Source organism: Leptopilina boulardi, unplaced genomic scaffold, assembly GCF_019393585.1.
Source record: "Leptopilina boulardi isolate dan_hultmark-lab unplaced genomic scaffold, ZJU_Lbou_2.1 LbouV2_278, whole genome shotgun sequence".
Classification (NCBI taxonomy): Eukaryota; Metazoa; Arthropoda; class Insecta; order Hymenoptera; family Figitidae; genus Leptopilina; species Leptopilina boulardi.
In genome coordinates this window covers 6,339,112-6,358,844 of record NW_026137838.1, presented here as the reverse complement: position 1 = coordinate 6,358,844, position 19,733 = coordinate 6,339,112, and the positions used below count along the sequence as shown (strand labels likewise).

Here is a 19,733-nt window from a genome sequence, read left to right as displayed (position 1 = left end):
ATTCAAATTAAAAAGATTTTTATTTTCTTTTACAATTAAAATTTTTTAATTATTTTTAGTCTGGAATTAAATGAAAAAGAAATCATTACCGAACATTTTCTTTTTTATTTTATTGATCACAATTTTTTTTTTCAACGACCTTACACTAGAATAATTTAACTTACAAATAAATTAAACTAAATGTGCGAATGGAAATAATGACTTAAGCTAATAATGAATATTGCCAACTATTTAAAATTCTCTCTCCTATTTTTGTTTTTCTTATAAATAAAATTATTTAAACGACAATTTTAAGTATTTAGCAATTTTCATAATTTAATCGAAATAATGATATAGATTAGTGATCAATTTTAGTCGACTTCCTCCATTCTTGATGCTTCTTCGATATCGCCTTCCAATGGTGGAATATCAGTGTCAATTTTTTCTTCCTCAATAGTTGGTGTATCGTCATCTTCAAGTCCAAGGCCAAGTTTGATCATTCGATAAATTCGCGACGAATGAACTTGGGGATCTTCAAGGGCAAAACCAGACGATAGAAGAGCAGTTTCAAAAAGTAACATAACAAGATCTTTCACTGATTTATCATTTTTGTCAGCCTCGACTTTTTGTCTTAAATTACCCATAATTGGATGATCGGGATTTATTTCGAGATGTTTTTTCGCTGCCATATAACCCATTGTTGATGTATCGCGTAATGCTTGAGCCTTCATGATTCTCTCCATATTTGCGGTCCAGCCGTATTGAGATGTCACAATGCAACAAGGCGAATCAACTAATCTATTCGAGACAACGACCTTTTCGACTTTCTTATCGAGAATATCCTTCATTATTTTGCAGAGATTTTCGAATTTCGCTTTATCTTCTTCAAACTTTTTCTTCTCATTCTCATCCTCGGGAAGTTCTAAACCCTCCTTTGTCACGGAAACGAGTTGCTTGCCATCAAATTCCTTTAGCTGTTGTACCACGTACTCATCAATTGGTTCTGTCATGTAAATCACCTCGAAACCACGTTTCTTAACTCGTTCCACGAATGAACTGTTCGATACTTGTTCTTTACTTTCGCCGGTAATAAAATAAATATGTTTCTGATTCTCCTTCATTCGACCAACGTAATCTTTAAGAGAGCACATCTCATCACCAGATGCTGATGTATGATAACGAAGTAATTCGGCAATTTTTTTTCTATTTTGACTGTCCTCGTGAATACCCAATTTGAGATTTTTACTAAATTGCTCATAGAATTTCTTATAATTTTCTTTGTCCTCTGATAATTCCTCAAAAAGTTCCATACATTTTTTCACAAGATTTTTTCTAATTACTTTGAGTATTTTATTTTGTTGTAACATTTCACGGGAAATATTGAGAGGAAGATCCTCACTGTCAACGACACCTTTCATAAAATTAAGATATTCTGGTATAAGTTCTTCACAATTGTCCATAATAAAAACGCGTCTCACATATAATTTAATGTTATTCTTTTTTTTCTTATTTTCAAAAAGATCAAAAGGTGCTCGTCGTGGTGCAAAGAGAAGTGCACGAAATTCAAGTTGTCCTTCAATGGAAAAATGTTTTACTGCCAAATGATCCTCCCAATCGTTTGTTAAACTTTTATAAAATTCACCATATTCCTCCTGTGAAATATCATCGGGATTTCTTGTCCAAATTGGTTTTATTTTATTTAATTCCTCATCTTCGGTGTATTTTTCTTTAATTGTTTTCTTTTTCTTTTTCTTTTCGTCTTTTGATTTTTCCTCATCTTCATCCTCGCCAACGTCTTCAATTTTTGGCTTTTCATCTTCGTCCTCTTTTTTCTCGTCTTCCTCATCTTCATCTTCGCTTAATTCCTTGTCCCTCTCTTTCTCGACGACAAGTTTTATTGGATAGCCAATAAATTGTGAATGTCTCTTGACAATTTCTTTAATTTTTGATTCCTCAAGATATTCACTTTGATCTTCCTTGATGTGAAGAATGAGTTTTGTTCCACGGCCAATTGGTTCTCCATTATCGGGTCGTACTGTAAATGATCCACCGGCTGATGATTCCCAAAGATATTGTTCGTCGTCATTGTGTTTTGAGATGACTGTCACCTTATCGGAAACCAAATATGCAGAATAGAAACCAACACCAAATTGTCCAATCATTGAAATATCTGCACCAGCTTGAAGAGCTTCCATAAAAGCTTTTGTTCCTGATTTTGCAATTGTTCCCAAATTATTGACGAGGTCAGATTTTGTCATACCAATTCCACTAGAAAATAAAAATTAAGTTTTAGTTTTTTTTTTTTTTTTTTTTTACAAATAAAAATTCTAATCTTTATTAAAATTCAGATTTAAAAATTCTATTTAATATTTAACATAAAATTTGTTACAATAGATTTTAAGAATACTTACGTATCAATAATTGTGAGTGTTCGATCATTTTTGTTAGGGATAATTTTAATATATAATTCTTTGCAAGCATCGAGCTTTGAAGGATCTGTCAATGATTCATACCGGATTTTATCCAAGGCCTGAAAAAAAATATTAATTAGAAAATCTTTTTCAAATTCCATAGAATTAGAAATCATTATAAAAAAAAAATTTCATAAAATACCGAAAATTAGAAAATCTTTTTCAAATTCCAAAAAATTGGAAATTATAAAAAAAAACAAAAAAAATTGTTATAAATTACAAGTTTTTATTTATAATGTTGAACATTTTGTTCATATTTTAATTTTATGAATTAATTTCTTTTTAATTTATTTATTCGTTTTTTTTTAACTTAATTAAATTTATATTATTTATAAATAATCTGGAATGTTCTGAAAAATTTGTAGAATTCCCATGTTTGGTAATTGTGTTAAAAAAAGAAATTTTTTAAATGATGTTGACAATATACTTACATCTGAAGAGTTTGAAATTAATTCTCGTAGAAAGATTTCCTTATTTGAATAAAATGTGTTGATAATTAAACTCATTAATTGAGCAATTTCAGCTTGAAACGCATACGTTTCAATTTCGCCGTTGTCTGTCATGGTGACGTCTTCAGGCATTTCTTTTTTTTTTCCTTTGGCAAATTTTTCTTTTAATAACAGAAAAATTAATTCACTTTTGTCACTTTTTATCTAAATGCAATTCAAAAATACTGTTTATTTATTTTTTAATCACTGACAAGTATCTCTTTAATGAAAAGAAAATAAAAATGTTGTATTGCTTTTGCATCCGTTTTGCACGAAATCACTGTTTAGAATATTGCCCCTCCTTTGTGTCGCACTCGCTTTTATCAACTGAGGAACATTCTAGAAGACTAGAAGTTGACGATCGGAAATCTCACTTGTTTTTCTAGAAATTTCTCTCAATTTCGAGACTTTTTAGAAATTTTTTTTTTAATAAATTAATATCTCATTGACTGGAAATTGTAATAAATATTCTTCTTTTGAATTTTTAAATATTTTCCAATGACGATTAATTTGGATAGGAATTATTTTTACATTTATTGATGATAAAATCAATGTACATTTGACTAGCATCGTAACCGGAAGTAAATACCGGTCCACAAATTTACAGAAAAATCTAGAATGTGATTTAAGAAAATTAAAAATGACAAAAGAAAATAGTTTTTTAAAGATAATTAAAATTTTTTTTTCTCTTTTCAAAATTTTGAATACTTTAAATAAAAATAATAAAAGTTACACTTTATAAAGCATACATTAATATATGGGTCACATTTCTTTTTAAAAATCAATACTTTTTCTGCATTATGCTTCCAAAACGTTGAAAAACGAATTCTATTTCAATATCTTTTTTTTCATTGCGATCGAACAATTTTTTTCAAGAATAAAATTAAATTAACTTAAAAATGTTTTTTATTTTCAACACTATTTTTTTACACAACAAATTGTCATTAAAATTCAACAAAAAGATGAGATTTTTTTTATATTATTTACAAAAAAAAGTCAAGTTTACATTAGAAAAAAATGGAAAAACCTATATAAAAAAAAACTTTACAATTATTATTCTAATATTTTTTAACTTTGCCCTTCTAAAGTATCAAATATAATTGTTTTATTTATTTATTAATTTAGTTCACAAGGAACATTTATGAAATTCAATTCACAAAAATTACAATTCATAAATTTAATTCGCTTCTATTTGCAAATTATCTATCGTCTAAATTTTCATTTAACACAATTTTTACTGTATAAAAAAGAAATCAAATGAACTAAAATTATCCCGATAAGTTAAAAATCAAAAAATTGAATTAATTAAAACAAATAAAAAAGAATGAAAAAATTGTGCTAAACGAAAATTTTTGTGACGTATTTATTGTTAGACGCAACAAATAAAATAATTGTAAATTTTATTTTTTTTTTTTTAATTCAAAGCTTCGAATGAGTTTTTTTTTTTAATAAAGTCAAATTTAAATCTAAATTTTTGAGAAAAATTTCTTTACCATCCAAATACATATTCCATGGCTTTGGATACCAAGCCAGTTGTTTTGTGTGGTACATTTTCTGGTGTTCTCACTGATTGTGGACTTAAACTTTGATTATATCCAGTAACTAATGGTCGTGCATTTTGAATTCTCACTGGTGTTTTCATTGAATTATTTGCCATTCCCTGACCGGCTTTCACAGGTGATGTGAATAATCGCATACTATTATTTAATTTAAATCGATTTTCTTTGTCAGAATTCAAAATTACACCCTCGTCAGTACATGGTATTACGCCAATCATAATTGATCCAGAAATAATATTTCCATTACACGATAGTGCACGTTGTGTCTCTTGTTCCGAGGTACATTTCAAATGAATCCAATTACTTTGTGGATGTGGTGCATGATGTTTATCAATAATTCGCACTCGACTTGAAATATGTGCCAAAACAGCATTAAGTGCACTTGGTGGAAAACCAAAAATAGTCACCCACTGAAGAAGACCTTGCGATGATTCACTATTATTAACAGGACTTGATGGTGTATCAATTAATGTTGTATTCATATTGCCCGATAGAATTCGTGATTGATTTTTCATATGACTTTGATTCAATGAAGATGTATGTGAACTTATTAGTTGTGTTGTTTCCAATGAATCGAATAAACCACGAGTTGGTGGACCACCAACTTGATTTTCTGATCCAATTTGAGGAGGAACACTTGGACTCGTTGGCGTTCCAAACATTGCTTTTTGTCGATTAGTACGACAGTCAGGTGATCCATAATTTAAACCCGAAGTTGGCGAATGCATTCCAGGTGATGATACAAATCGTGATGTATCAGGACTCGCTACTCCTACTCTACTATGCTAAAAATAGGCAAAGAAAAATTTATTAATTGATCGCAATTAACAAATAATTTATAGAATGAGATGTGTTTTTACATACCATATTATTATCACCTAGTAGAAATCCTGGTAAATAGGCAGATTGAGATCCGGGATTATTAGGAGATTGTGCAGGACTTCCCACAGGTGAACCTAATGTCATTGGCTCCATCTGAAAATGAATTTTCAATTAATTATTTCATTTTAACAAGAAAAAGTTATTTTTAATTTAGAATATTAATTACAAAAGATTGAATAATAATTGTTTAATAAACAGTACGAATTTAAAAAAAACTAATTTTTATAACAACAAACTACTAATTCGATAGTATTTTTGAAATTATTTGAATTATTAATTAATAAATTTAATTTTAAATAAAATATAATTAAAAATGCCTTTAAAAAAACTGAATTAAATCTATTTTTAATAATTTCAATGCCATTAGAGCAATTAAAGCCAAAAAAAGTAAGGTTATGTTTGAAGTTGACAGAAAATTTTCATGTTTACATTATTTACTCAAACTTTAAACAATTACCTGATATATAGAAAAACAAATTAGTGATTTTCAAGAAAAAATAATTGAATAATAATAACCTTTTAATTGCACTGATAAAAAATAATGTAAAGTTGTGACACCCCAAGTGACAGTTATGAAAATTTCGAAGTTTCGAACCGTTATGAATTTTGAGGTTAGATTTTTTATTAATTAAAAATTTGTTTAAAAAAAATTCTTTTTACTATATATTAAAATAAAAATATCAACGATATTACAAAAAAAAATTACATTAAGTAAAAAATCTTAATTATCTAAATATTAATAGTTTTTATCATAATTGAATTATATATTTGATTTACGTATTACTTTAGAAATGGTGCTAAAATTAAATTTTTTCTCGTATATATAAAAACGTTTTATTACGTTGTTTATTAATATCGTGTAGTTTTAAAATGAATAACAAAATTCTTGTAAATAATTTTAAAATAAAAAATATTTTCGTACTAAAATCTTTCCGGCAGAAAAATATCGCGGTAAATTTAAAATTTTCCATTTATTTTAATAGGTTACAGAATATAATTTATTACTTTTTTTTGCAAAAAAATAATTTTTATTGACTTAGAAAAATTAAATATAAATTTTTTTTGTCGTTTTCTGTTTATAATGAAAAAAATGATTGTTTTATATAAATGAAAACATATTTATTAACTAGTAAACATATAAAATATGAAAAATTATTTAAATACACTGTATTACAGTATTATCATGCCAGTAAATTGAAATCAAATTCCTTTTTTTTTTTTTTAAATTACATTACTGAATTTTTATTCACTTGTTAATATAATTATATTATATTAGCAATTGTTTTCTGAATATCTCAGTAAATAAATTGCCCGTTTTATATTTAGTTATGTTTTCCAAAAATTTGGATTTTGTTCCAATCGTCTTTGAAATCTTTCGTACCACGTTTGAATTGTTGAAAGTGGAACATAATTTTCAGTTAAATTTGGAAGCATTTGACTTTGTGTCACTGAAAAGCTAGAGACATAATTTACAAAGTTTGTTAATGTTTTTTGAGCAAATTCAATAAATGAATTTGTTTGTTGAACTGCAAGTGCAGCTGCTTGTTGTTCAACTGCTGCCAATGGTTCCACTGAAATACCAACTTGTGCAACGTGAGAAATTTTTCCCATTCCAAAAATACTTAAATTTTGATTTTCAAATTCATCATTTTTCTTTAAATTAGATATTTTAAAAATGGCCGAGGGCTTCGAATTGGCAATATATCCTAAAAATTGCCAATTCGGAGGAGCATTTGGATCCGGCCAACTGAAGTAAACTGTAAAGAAACATAATTTGTCAATTGTTTGTTTATTTTTTTTATTTTTTTTGGTAAACTTATTTAATATATTTACCTGCTCCTGCCATATTATCAGGAAAAGGAATAGTTCCTACAAGAAATAAGACGATATGATTAATATCGTCAGCATCCGGAACGGTAAAAAGTAATTTTGTCTCAGACACTTGTTCGAAATTAGTTTGGACCTGTAAATTAATTATTTTCTAATAAATTTATATTTATTTTCAATTATAACTTTAAATTAAATTTTAACAGTCATTTATATAATTAAATGATAAATTTAAAGTACATGTATTAGTTTCTCGATTAAAATTTTAGAAATCCGTTTTTTAAAATACAAATCAAAATTGACAACTCAAAGATTTATGAAATATTAGATTTACTTAAAAATTTATTTCTTGTAATTGCTAAAGGAGGAAAAAATCTTTTTAATACTCTAATAATCGATAAAATAAGCACAATGGTAAATTTTACTTACCAAACGTCCAGAGCAAATTAAACCCAACATTTTTCAAAAAACAATTGTTTAATACATTATTTCTCAAATCTAATAAGAAATTTCCGGAACAATCCACAAGCTTGTTAACCTCTATTTTTACTATTTTCAATATTACAAAATTAATATTCACGATTACAAACGTTTTAAAGCAACCTAAAAATTTGTTTATGTATTACAACATACAAAGTTGGTATACTTTTTCTTTGTGAAAATTAGAAGTAAAAAAGTACAAAATTACACAAATTATATGTTTTCTTGATGCTTGCTATATATCACTATATATATATATGTAATGAAAAAAAAACGTATAACGTATTTCAACAACAATGGAAAATAAAGGTTAGTTCACCGGGTAAAATGAGGAAACCGGAAATGGCGCATTAGCTCCATCTTGTGAGATAATTGAAAAATATTTCCATATTTATGATCGTCGGTAATTTCATAATTTATTTGCTTTAATGTTTTTAATTATGAATTTTTAAATAACTATTATTAATTTTTTTGTAATTTGTTTCTGAAATATAGTTTCGGAGAAAAATATAATATTTACATTTACATAGTCTTTTTAAAATTTAATATTTTTAAATTAATTCGCGCATTTTACTTTGAGCACAGTACTGCTCCTAGCGGAAAATTTCCAAAAACATTTCATTTAAAAAACGGAAAATTTTAGTGACAGTTGTCAACATTATTTTTAGGTTAGAAAAATGTAAACAAAGCATTAATCATGCATAAAAAACTAAGAAACTTATAAAATAACACTTGTTAATTAGCGGAAAATCTGCGTTTTTAAAATCTATTTAGTGAAACATTTGATTATTTCTTCAGTGACAATTGGTGTTTATTTTTGTTTTGGAAAAATTTATAGTTTTACAATATCTACTGGACGTTTAAAGTTTTTATGTTGCAAAAAAACAGTGCAAAAATTTATTGAATAAACACATTAAAAAATAAGGTAATTATTGTATTTTGAAATTTTTTTTTTAATTTTAGTGAAATTAACATTAATTCCTATATTTTTTAAAAATTGAAGAAAGGTATGTATTTTTAATTTTGCATTTTGTATTTAAAATTATGTATTTTTATTTATTAAAATAGTAATTGTTTTGTGTGTAACTACTGAATGATAGCCAAAGATTCTTAGAATTTGTGATTATATTTGACAAACTTGTGAAATATTAATTTTACATCTTTTCTTAGTATTTTGAAAATTTGTTACAATATAAAAAATTCATGACTTTTAATTTTTTGTTTTATATCCTTATGATCAATTGTTTTAATTAACGCGATAATTATCTGTTTATCGTTTAATTGATTAGAAAATATTAAGGAAATTCTTTTTATTTTTTTCCCAACAAAAAAAAAAAATCAGTTTTTATTTTTCGTATTTATTTTTTTTTTCACAAAAGAATTTCTTTAAGAAATGCTTTCGATTTTCTTAGAAAAAATGAAGAAAATTTTAATACGAAAATAAGAAGGAAAAAAAAATATCAATTTCTGCCTCTGTGTCTTTATATTTTGTGACCGGACCACTTATATGATTTAGAAATTCCATCGTTTCCGCTCGACCCTAAACAAAATTGGTACTTTTGAGTTTTACCTTTTTCTTCAAGGTGGGCCGTTTAAAGTGGATTCCTCGCGTTCTATAGTCATTAGGTTGAATATACCTGTGTGTCTACAGCCTCCTCTTATGGACCAGTTACCTTTAAACAATGCTCCAACCGGCAAAATATTCTCATTATCTGATTGACCCATCTCTCTCTCTCTCTTTTACTCTCTCTGACTCAGGATTCGGACAAATGGTTAATTTTTTTTTTCTCGCTAACGACCTCCCTTGGAGCAAAAATTTATATCCTTCCTCTTTTTTTTTCTCCTTCAAAGAGTTAATAAAATTGAAAGTCATGGATAAAATTAAATAATATTTAAAATAGAATTTTAAAAAATAAACACAAAATATTTTTTTTTTAAATATAAAAAATTAAATTATAATAATTTATTCTTTTTTTTCACAGATGAATCTTCAATGAAGAGGATTTAATGAAGAAGAAGAGAAAAAAATATGAGATAATTATTTTAATTGGTTGAAACTGGAAATATATTGAGAAAACAATAGTCAGAGACACGGCACGCGTGATAATAGCGGAAGCAACTTAGTGTTCTTTAAACGGCTTAAATGTCGTTGATTGCAGTAGGAGGTAAATGAGAGGTTTGTAAACGCTCAATTCATCTTTCATTCACATTCTGACTTTAGTTCGCGAACAAATAAATAGTTTTGAAAAAAAAAAAGAATTATTTTTATCAGCTCTTATCATTTTAATTTGTGCTTTTTAATTTTATAAATTAATCTTCTTTTTCAAAACTATTTTTCTATTCTTATTTAATGTCAAATTTTATTTGATTTTTTCCTAATATTGTGAATTATTTTTCTAGTTTCCAAAGGAACGAAGAAGATTAAGAGTTTTCAAGAGGGTGACGAAAGAGACTCTCGCTTATAGGGGGGTTGGACGGGAAGCATAACTGCACAACAACAACAACAGCAGCAGCAGCAGCAGTACCGCAGGTAAGACAAAAAGCTGGAAAAAATCGAAAACCTGTCTCAGTCAGTTCTACCTCTCCTGCGATCACTAGGTTTCTCCTTCCCCGAGAATTGCAGAGATCACGGGCAGAAACAGCAGCAGCAACCCACCTCCTCTTCCTCTCAGCTCTCCTTCTCCTACTCCTCATTCCTCTTCATGGGTCCTAGCTCTCCACGTTCTTCCTTAATTCAGTCCAAGAGAGTCGCTTCTCGATCCTGTTGTTCGGTTGTGTGTTTTTTTTTTCTTTTGCGAAATTCGAAATAAAAAAAAAAAATAATTTCAAAAATCTATTAAAAATACCAAACTGGTTATTAATTAATTGATTGTGAAACAAAATTTTCTCTGAAGAAAAATAAAAACAAACTAAGTGAACTACGTCATTTTTTCAGAAATCGATTGTGCGTTCTCCAGAAGAGATCTTAACGAGCGAGAAAGAAAAAGAGTGAGAGGATCCAGTTTTTTTTTTTTACAATTGTGATTATTTCTCAAAATTTATATCAATTTTGACTCTTATTTTTTGATTTGGAAAATTAAATTCAAGTTCGAAATGTGTTCTATGGCAACTCGAACCGGTTGCCACGCTCTTAAAATAGTTTCTCCAGCGTAAAAGAAACATACGTGCGTGGAAATACTCTTTTGTGAAGGGAGCAGAGAGAGAAAGAGAGAAAGAAAGAGAGTCAGGTAAATATTTAATATATTCAACATAACTTTGGAATTATAATCATTTTTGCGAAATTAATAATGATAAATTATCGCGAATTTGTTTTTTTTTTTGCGACGCGAAACTGTGTAAACAAAGAAAGATTGTATAATTCGAAAGAAAAAATCTACTATTGAACGCGTTAAAATTATTTCAATTTTACCTTTTTTTAAAAAATAAATTTCCATTTAATTTGAGAGAATTACAAAATTATCTAAATCCTTCTACGTTTCATTTTCATAAATACATATATATAATGTTGACTCGTAAAATTAGCATACGAGGCTTTATTGACATTATACTCGATGGAAAACTCACGTCTTCGAATATAGAATTAGAAATAATAGTTGAAATTACAATTTGGCAAACATTTTTTTTTTTCGAATAATTGAAAAATATTTCCATCATTTTATTCATTGAAAGTGAACTTTTAAAAATTTAAAGACTGATTGCAAAAACAAAAAAGGAGAAAAAAGTTTTTAAAAATTAAATTTTGCAAATTTTTATTTTTATAGAATTGCAGTAATATTTTATTAAACATTATGAAAAATAGAAAACGTTTATTGAGATTTTTTTTTTAAGGACGTTTACGAAATGAATCTTTAATTTATATTTATATTAGAATGGAAAAATATGAGTATAAAAAGCAAGTGCAAGCCACGTATATAAAAGATTGGTGAATGTTAAAAAGTTATTTCATATAATGCCTGAGGGCATAACGAGGCGAGGCTGTGTGCAAACGCCTGTCCCTGGCTGACAACCATCTACATTTCAATCCATGATTTTTACACTATCGTCAAATCACCTATCTCTAATATCTTACTCTGTGACTTCATTCAACATTATATTTTATTATTTTAAAATCGATTCATTATTTGCAAACTGTATATTTAATTTTCTGATCTCTCTCTGACAGAATTTTTGTTTGAAAATTAGAAAAGAAAATTTTTAATTAAAATCAATTCAAGAAACTGATTTATTATAGTAATATTGCGATTCTTTTTTTAGAAAGCAAAATTATAAAAATAGAATTTTATAAATAAGCATAAAATTGCAGGTCGTTGTGATTTTCCTTTCCAATAATAATTTAATTTAAATAACGTAGGATGTGGTTGTTGACGATATTAATAGATCATGGATTTAATTATAAACGCGTTTTAATCAAAAGTTATATTACATGCAACAAATATGTTCCCTGATTTTTAATTCATTTTTTAATATAGTAAAATAATTTTCCAAATTCTTTGAAATTTTGATAAAAAAATAAAATATTTATTTTTAGAATATTTAAGAAAAAAAATCTCCTAATTAAATTGTTTTTAGTTTCAGGAAAAAAAAATGACGAGAACACGAGTAATAATTGGACTGGGAACAGCGACAATTGTCTTTTTAGCAATAACGAGCTTTTCGAAAGCTTGTAATGAGGCAATTTGCGCCAGCGTCGTTAGTAAATGTATGCTCACAGGAAGCTGCAAGTGTGATTTAGTAACTTGTACCTGCTGCAAGGAATGCTTTCATTGTTTAAGCTATTTTTATGAAGAATGCTGTTCTTGCGTTGGTAAGTATTAAATACCCCCTCGTATCTAAAGAGAATAAAAAAAATTTCTAATTTCAAGAAAATTGAAAATTATTTGAAAAAATTTAGAAAAAGAAATAAATCACAATTTTTTTTCAGATCTTTGTCCAAAACCGAATGTCACTGACAATCCTCTGAGTAAAAAATCTCATATCGAGGAATTTAGTGAACCAGTTCCGGGACTTTTTCTCGCTCTCACAGCAGATATTGATCCTCATAAACGATGGATCACTTATACATTTCCAGTAGATTTTAATGTCACTATGTTTAAATCAAAACAAGAACATGAACCGAAATATTATATGAGTGAGTATTTTTTGTGCTTAAATTAAAAGAAAAAAATTAATTTATATTAAAATTGTAATTTTAATTAATCGAAAATGAATTTAATTTTTAATATTTCTTTTAGAATCCGTTGATGCAGAATCAAAGCATCCTCAAAATCCAAATGTGGTGACAGTGAATTGTACAGTTGCCTATATGGCGCAATGTACATCCTGGACTAAATGTAAAGCCTCATGTCAAAGTATGGGAGCAACGAGCTTTCGTTGGTTTCACGATGGATGCTGTGAATGCATAGGAAATACCTGCATCAATTATGGAATTAATGAATCAAGATGTCTTCATTGTCCCCTTGATAAAGAAGATGACGATCTCAAGGATCAATATGACGACTATGGACAGGACGAAGAACTCAACGAGGATGAACTCGATTAAAAAGGAGAAAAAAAGCAAATAATTTTTCATTCGATCTGAATTTCAAAAAAAAAAAAAAAAAAAAAATTCCGGTCACTAGAAAAAATTTGCAAATCTTATAATTTTAAAATTATACAGAATGGACATTAAATAAAAATCAAATGTAAAAGAATTTTACATTTGATTTTGGACAAAATTTTCGAAAAAAAAAAGAATGAACAAATTGTCAGTGAATCGAAACGAAGCTGGATTTTGGTTTGAGATTCATATATACATAAATATATATATTTTTTTAAAACTTGTCGAAGTTTCGATGAAACAAAAAAAAAAAAAAAAAAAAAATTGACAATAACTTAAAGAAAAAGAGGGCCAAAAAAATCAAACAGATTACAAAACGAGTCGATCATGACAATAACTTTAAAAGAAAGAACAAAAAAAGTTTGTGGAGGGCCAGACTTAACGATTCTTATGGATCACTTTTATTGTGCATTATAGTTAGTTTATATATATTTTTCTCATGATTATGTTTAATATCTAAGGCAATATTACATGTGTTTTCCGTACGATGATATTTAAGAACAATATATAATTATCGCACTGTGCCATAAAAAAAAATAAAATAAAAAATTGTACATATGACATTTTTCTTATTACTTCTTAAAAATGAAATTTTTAATCATCGTTAAGAAATAAATTCATAATCACAAAATTTATTTCTCAATGATTATTAAATATGTTAAATCTTTTTTAAAATGTCGAAATATTGAAAGAAAACTGATAATTTAAAGAAACAAAATAGTTTAAAAATTAATGGAAAGATGATAATTTGAAGAGATAGAAAGAGTGGAAAAAAATTTAAAGAAACTTTAAAAATTTTATAAGTAGAAAATTATGTATATAATGAAAATATAGGAAATGTTTTACCAAAGAGTCACGTTTTTATAGGTGTTTAAAAATGGAAGAGAGAAAAAGAAAATCTAAAATCGTAAAAGTTATTGAGTGTTTACTAAATTTTCACAATGCAGTCGTATAAACACATTTACAAGAAGCATACATATACACATTAATATACATACATATATATATATATATATATATATATATATATATATATATATATATGTATGGAACATTTATATGAGGCCTGCCTTTCTATATAAAGTAGTAAATGCAATTTTTTTAGAAATTGAAATTTTCATCATTTCGAGTTTAACTAATTTATTTAGATGATGATTAAAAACTTATATATTGCAATTTTACAAATTCTTAATATATTATAACGCTGTTAGACAGCATTTTAACGTTATTATGATTATCAAATGTGTTGATGGAAGAGATTTTATTTTTTTTTTTCCAACAATTAGCTCGGCTAATTGTTGAAATTAATCGTTCTTTATTAATTTTATATAATCACACATTAAAATTCATCATTCGCTTAATAAAGCTCGTATTCACGAGAGACATATTTCCAGTTCAACTCTAAATGACGTGTATCAAAATTGCTTTCGAGCAAATTTTTAATTTTTATTAAAAATTATAATTCCAACTTTTAAAAATATATTTAATTATAATTTAATTCAAATTTATTTTTTTTGGTTAAAAATTGGTTTTCTTAAAAAATTATTCTTTGATTGAAAAATTGTTTTTTTTTTATTTAAAAATTATTTTTTTATTAAAATTTATTTTATAAAATTTAATTTTAAAATGAAATTCGAATAAAACAATTTCTTTTAATTAAAGAAAATGTTCGTGAAAGCAATTTTTTATTTTGTCATTCTTTAGAATAAAAAGACGTTTTTTTATGATTTATTAAATTTTCTACAGACTTATACTACGATTAAAAATGAATTTGCTACCTGAGCAAATACTTGAAAATTTTAAGTTTCCTTTATCTCAGTCGTTTTTTTTTTTATTTAAATAGCGAAAAGCTTAAGTTCACAATAGTTTGAGCTAGTTTCTCTCTCTTCAGTTAAACATTTTTTTTTGGCAGTAAAATTTTTAACTAATTTGCTATATATTTCGCTAATTATGTTTTCAATTAATTTAACTTTGGAAAAATCTAGCTTCGCCGATTTTTCTTCATTCTATAATAAATTTACATTTAGAATTATAATATTTATTTTTTGACTAATTGTCAAATTTAATTCTACATTCAACAATAATTTTGGTCCGTAATTTTTTTTCACCTTGAAATTAGATTTTTTTATATTACTCAATGAGTTTTTCCTTCTCAGTGAATGGATAAATTAAGATAGAATAAAATAAATAAAATATGATTAATTTAAAATATTTTGTTAATGTTTTAAATTGTAAAGCTCGCATTCTTCTTTGAAGACCAAAGGCCAGTATTATTAGAAATTGATTTTTACAAAATTGAAAAAAAAATTAAGATTTTAATAAAAATTTAAAACTTTAAACACTCGTTATAAAGTTTTAGTTTTTGTTTAAAGTCTTTGGTATTTAATATTATTTTTTTTAAATCGTGAGCATTTAATTTCTCGATTGGGGCGTTTGTATTTAATTTTGGAGTAATTTCTTTGGCATTTTATGATTCTTCAATATTACCCACTTATTGCACATGTCCATATTTTTATTGGAGTTAATTAAAAATTCCGTTTTTGTTTTTCTTTTTTTCATTTTTTAAACTGGTGGATGTTCATCGCGAATTTCTGTACTTTCTGGCAGTTTTATGAAAGGCAAATCGCCACCACTCCACATTGAATATAATTGTGATCTTGCACATTCCTGCAAAATTAGACGTTTTTTTAAAATTATTATTCTTATTTTTTTTTTTAGTTAAAATTATTATTATTTACCCCAGCGCCAGCGCTTTCTGAACCTGAACGACTATGAGCAGATATGCATGAATCAGTAGATGAGCTGCTTTTTCGTGAAGGCAAAACGTCTGTGGTTCCTAAAAAAAAAAATTGCAATTTTTTTTTTTGTTAAAATTAATTTCGTTAAGTAATGAAACAAATTTTCTTACCGGCGTCAGATTCTCGACTGTCACCTCCACTGTGTTCTAAAAATTATTACTTATTAATACAAAAATAATTTAGAGAATAATTTTTTCTAAATTGATCAAAATATATTTACCGGACAAATGTCCACTTTGATCGCTATCACGATGACCTGAAATTTTTTTTTTTTTTTTAATATTGAAGAAAAAAAATATAAATAATTATTTATTAAATAAAATTTATTAAATTAATAAATTATTATTTATATTTTTTTTAATATATGAAAGAAAATAACCATCGGAATGATCACTTGAATGAGAATCTTGAGGCCAACATCGGGGTGAGCCCATTCTTCTAGAATCGGGCCAAATGGAATTCTCGTAACTCGCTTCATAGGTACATGTTGTCAATGTTACACCAGGAATGTGTTGACTAGCAAAAGTCGAAAGCTGATTAGCAGGTCTAACGCCTAAAAAATAATAATGAAAATTTAGATAGAATGGTAATAAATTATTTCTTTTCTTATTATTGTTTTTGAAATATCCTTTATTTTACCTGGTTTACAAGAAAGAAGTTGAATTGCTTCACGAAGTCCATCTTGACTTGTCATTGTTGCTGATTTCCAAATAGAATCAGGTGTTGTAGACCTGCTACGATCCTGAAGTGGTACACGTAGTCTATTTCTCATATCCTGACGAGACCATTCTGTCACATGTCGACAGTCCCAAGGCATTGACCATCTTCTCACTGTATATGCTGCTTCACCGCACATTTCAGCAGCTGCTGTTTCTGACCACCTTCGCTGAAACTTTTTTTTTTTTTTTATGAAAAAACAAACAATTTTCGATCATACAATTTCTATTTCAATAAAGTTATCGAATTTTCAAAATGGATTCTAAAAATTAATTTTTAATATTATTTAAAAATTTTCTTTTTATTTTTACCTGAAGTGGAAACAAGGGATACGGCAAAGGCGATCTATGACAATTTTGCTGTGATTGTTGAGTAGATGCAGCTAAAGGTGGTGGTGAACTATATAAACGTTCAAAACATTGCTGAAGAGCTGCAATATCACATTCAACATTTCCCGCTTGCGAACAAGAACATTCAGCCATTCCACCTGTAAAAATTAAAATTAAAATTAGCTAGAAAAAAATATATATAACAAAAAAAAAATGTTATATAAAAAATATTACAAAATTTCTCCATATTTAAAAAAACAATTTTCACATCTATTTTCTGTAATTACAATTTGAGATTAATTTTCTTCTATAAAAATTACAGATTAGAACAAATTTCATTAGCGACCTTAATTAATTCTAAAACTTAAATTTAATTTTACTTACAATTTCGGAAAGCATTATTTGCATTTTGATTATATTGAGGTCAGATAAAATTTATTTAGTGACTGGTTCAATGTCGTGTTGAGAGAATAATAAAGCGAATGTGAATAAACTTACCGAGACATTCGCAACATGCGACGCAAAACTGATACTGAAGATTTATGAAGGTCAACAGATTGTCACGAAGTATGTCCTACAATTAAAAAAAAAAAAAAAACAGTCGATTATCAAGTAGGCATAAAATCAATTTTCTTCAAAATCAGAAATCGCATACGAAAGACGAAAGTAAAAATTAATATTCCAATTTCAATTTTATGAAATCATTAAAAAAAAATTTTTTTTTAAATGGAAAAGCGAAAATGATAAAAAAAATTTTCTCTATTCTCAAACAGTGAGAAAAAAAGAAAAATTTTTTTTTTATGAAGGAAAAAGAAATGTAGAAAATTATTTATTTTTAAATTCGTATTTGCGAGTGGAAATTCTTACGTGTTTATCGCCAATATTTTCGAGAATCTCATGATCCTTTAAAGATGCGACAATATGATTTTTGACAGTGTTACTGGCAACGTTTGTTGCTCTTGTCAATTCATCCCATCCTGACAAACACTGACCCGTTAATCTACATTGGGCAACTGAATCGTGAAGAGATTGTGCTAATTTTGTACCCGCCGAACATAAATCGTTTAGCATCTGAAAAAAAGGAAAAAAATTAAAATTTCATCTATTTAGCGCTTGGAAAATTAAATATAAATTATTAATTTATTTATTTATTCGTAAATAAACAAATATTTATAAATTATTTAATATTAGAATTAATTTTTGTTTTAATATTTTTCTCTCACCTGCAAATAAGTCAACCAACTAGCTAAGCATTCATTAATTTCCGTTTGACTTGATGAAATATGATTATTTCCTTTGTCGTTTCCACCCTCAGCCATCTCGATTAATCCCAAGATGTTAATTTAAATTTATAAACCTTACTTCACCTGAAAACGAAAAAATAAAACAAATTTGTTAATTAATTTAAATTTAATAATCTGCTATTTTTAATTTATATTATTTATCTTATATAAAATTAAAAAAATACATAACAAAAATTCTTCAAGTAGAAAAAGGAATTTATGATCAGACAGATATAAAAAAAAAATTAAAAACAAAAATAGACAAAATTTAAATCACAAAATTAAAAAAAAAAATTTTTAATTATTTTGAAATTTTTTTAATTATAAAATTGAAATCAAATTTCAAAATAAAAATTCGTATCTGAAAATTATTTTTATATTTTATCTACTTATAAAAATGAGAAAAATAGAAAAATTAGTCGAAAAAAATTTAACATCACGAATTGTTACGCAATGCATGAAAAATAATTTATATAAAAAAAAGAAGCAACAAATTACACAATTAAAAAACAGTAAAAAAAAATAATTTTTCTTTTTAAATCAAAACCACATTTATTTTTTTGGAGCACTCCGAAACAAAAATGAAATAATTTTAATCACATTAGGCGGTAAAATTAAAAATGTAACTTTCACATTCCACGTCATAAAATGTTAATAAAAATAAATTTTCCTTTTTTTTGTTACAGAAAAACAAAGCCAACAGCGTCTAGTTTCCAGAGGCACTTATAATTGCACCAGCACGCCAAACTGAAGTAAACATAACGGTAAGGGACGCCATAGACGGTTTTCCTATTAATGCAAAAAAAAAAAAAAAAAAAAAATCCCCCCCCAAGAAATTCTTGCAATTGAAAGAATTTTTTCATTATAAATTGTACATTTAATGGGAAAAATAATTAACAACTGTCAATGTAAAGATTGTAATATTTTTTTTTCAAAAAAGATTTATCAGTGAAGTAAACAATACTATTTTTTTAATTATTTTCTTTTTTTCTATAAAATAAAAATGTTTTCAAAAGGATTTCTTTTTTTTTTGAAAATTTTTCTTTATTTATTTCTTTCTTTTTTTGGAGGATTTCCATTTTTTTTAAAATAATGCTCACGTTTTTTCTGTAGATCTCCCAGTGAGGAAAATTTGATGGAAAAAAATGCAGAAAAATAATCGACGCGGCAGCATGGTATACTTTCAGAGCACTCTCTCAAACTATATGTACAAATGCATTTGATGCCCTGGAAGAGTTAAGCTGAACATATTTGCGCAAGAGTACTTGCGCACTTTATAGTCTATTCACGATGGGAGAAGGGATATATATGTTTGGTGAGTAAA

General features: G+C 26.5%; 5 protein-coding genes across 8 annotated transcripts; 1 reads left to right on the top strand and 4 right to left on the bottom strand.

Moving 5' to 3' along the window:
- Positions 1–85: 85 nt before the first annotated feature.
- Positions 86–3,268, bottom strand: LOC127281809 (heat shock protein 83-like). The gene is made up of 3 exons (XM_051305721.1): positions 2,882–3,268; positions 2,391–2,509; positions 86–2,247 (listed from the first exon to the last, which is right to left on the bottom strand). Exons 1-3 carry the CDS (start codon positions 3,029–3,031, stop codon positions 351–353), a joined length of 2,166 nt encoding a protein of 721 aa, XP_051161678.1. The 5' UTR covers positions 3,032–3,268; the 3' UTR covers positions 86–350.
- Positions 3,269–3,826: 558 nt separating this feature from the next.
- On the bottom strand, positions 3,827–6,055 carry LOC127281813 (nucleoporin Nup35). Of its 2 annotated transcripts, none has more exons than XM_051305728.1 (3): positions 5,896–6,055; positions 5,362–5,472; positions 3,827–5,282 (listed from the first exon to the last, which is right to left on the bottom strand). In XM_051305728.1, the coding sequence occupies exons 2-3, from the start codon at positions 5,470–5,472 to the stop codon at positions 4,428–4,430; spliced, it is 966 nt and encodes a 321-aa protein (XP_051161685.1). In that variant the 5' UTR covers positions 5,896–6,055; the 3' UTR covers positions 3,827–4,427. The 2 variants fall into 2 exon arrangements, with proteins under 2 accessions (XP_051161685.1, XP_051161686.1); XM_051305729.1 differs by having other exon boundaries at positions 5,837–5,988.
- A 418-nt stretch (positions 6,056–6,473) lies between these two features.
- On the bottom strand, positions 6,474–7,957 carry LOC127281815 (protein OPI10 homolog). The gene is made up of 3 exons (XM_051305734.1): positions 7,636–7,957; positions 7,213–7,342; positions 6,474–7,136 (listed from the first exon to the last, which is right to left on the bottom strand). Exons 1-3 carry the CDS (start codon positions 7,663–7,665, stop codon positions 6,706–6,708), a joined length of 591 nt encoding a protein of 196 aa, XP_051161691.1. The 5' UTR covers positions 7,666–7,957; the 3' UTR covers positions 6,474–6,705.
- Positions 7,958–8,333: 376 nt separating this feature from the next.
- LOC127281814 (twisted gastrulation protein homolog 1-like) lies at positions 8,334–13,843 on the top strand. Of its 3 annotated transcripts, none has more exons than XM_051305732.1 (7): positions 8,334–8,611; positions 9,669–9,851; positions 10,087–10,216; positions 10,622–10,913; positions 12,256–12,490; positions 12,608–12,814; positions 12,918–13,843. In XM_051305732.1, exons 5-7 carry the CDS (start codon positions 12,271–12,273, stop codon positions 13,223–13,225), a joined length of 735 nt encoding a protein of 244 aa, XP_051161689.1. In that variant the 5' UTR covers positions 8,334–8,611; positions 9,669–9,851; positions 10,087–10,216; positions 10,622–10,913; positions 12,256–12,270; the 3' UTR covers positions 13,226–13,843. The 3 variants fall into 3 exon arrangements, with proteins under 3 accessions (XP_051161689.1, XP_051161687.1, XP_051161690.1); XM_051305730.1 differs by having other exon boundaries at positions 9,669–9,862; XM_051305733.1 differs by lacking the exons at positions 8,334–8,611; positions 9,669–9,851; positions 10,087–10,216 and adding an exon at positions 10,284–10,460.
- A 493-nt stretch (positions 13,844–14,336) lies between these two features.
- Positions 14,337–19,717, bottom strand: LOC127281812 (uncharacterized). The gene is made up of 11 exons (XM_051305727.1): positions 19,510–19,717; positions 18,350–18,493; positions 17,994–18,197; positions 17,625–17,700; positions 17,109–17,284; positions 16,720–16,972; positions 16,460–16,633; positions 16,301–16,336; positions 16,191–16,226; positions 16,021–16,118; positions 14,337–15,949 (listed from the first exon to the last, which is right to left on the bottom strand). Exons 2-11 carry the CDS (start codon positions 18,443–18,445, stop codon positions 15,845–15,847), a joined length of 1,254 nt encoding a protein of 417 aa, XP_051161684.1. The 5' UTR covers positions 18,446–18,493; positions 19,510–19,717; the 3' UTR covers positions 14,337–15,844.
- Between the last annotated feature and the right edge of the window lie 16 nt (positions 19,718–19,733).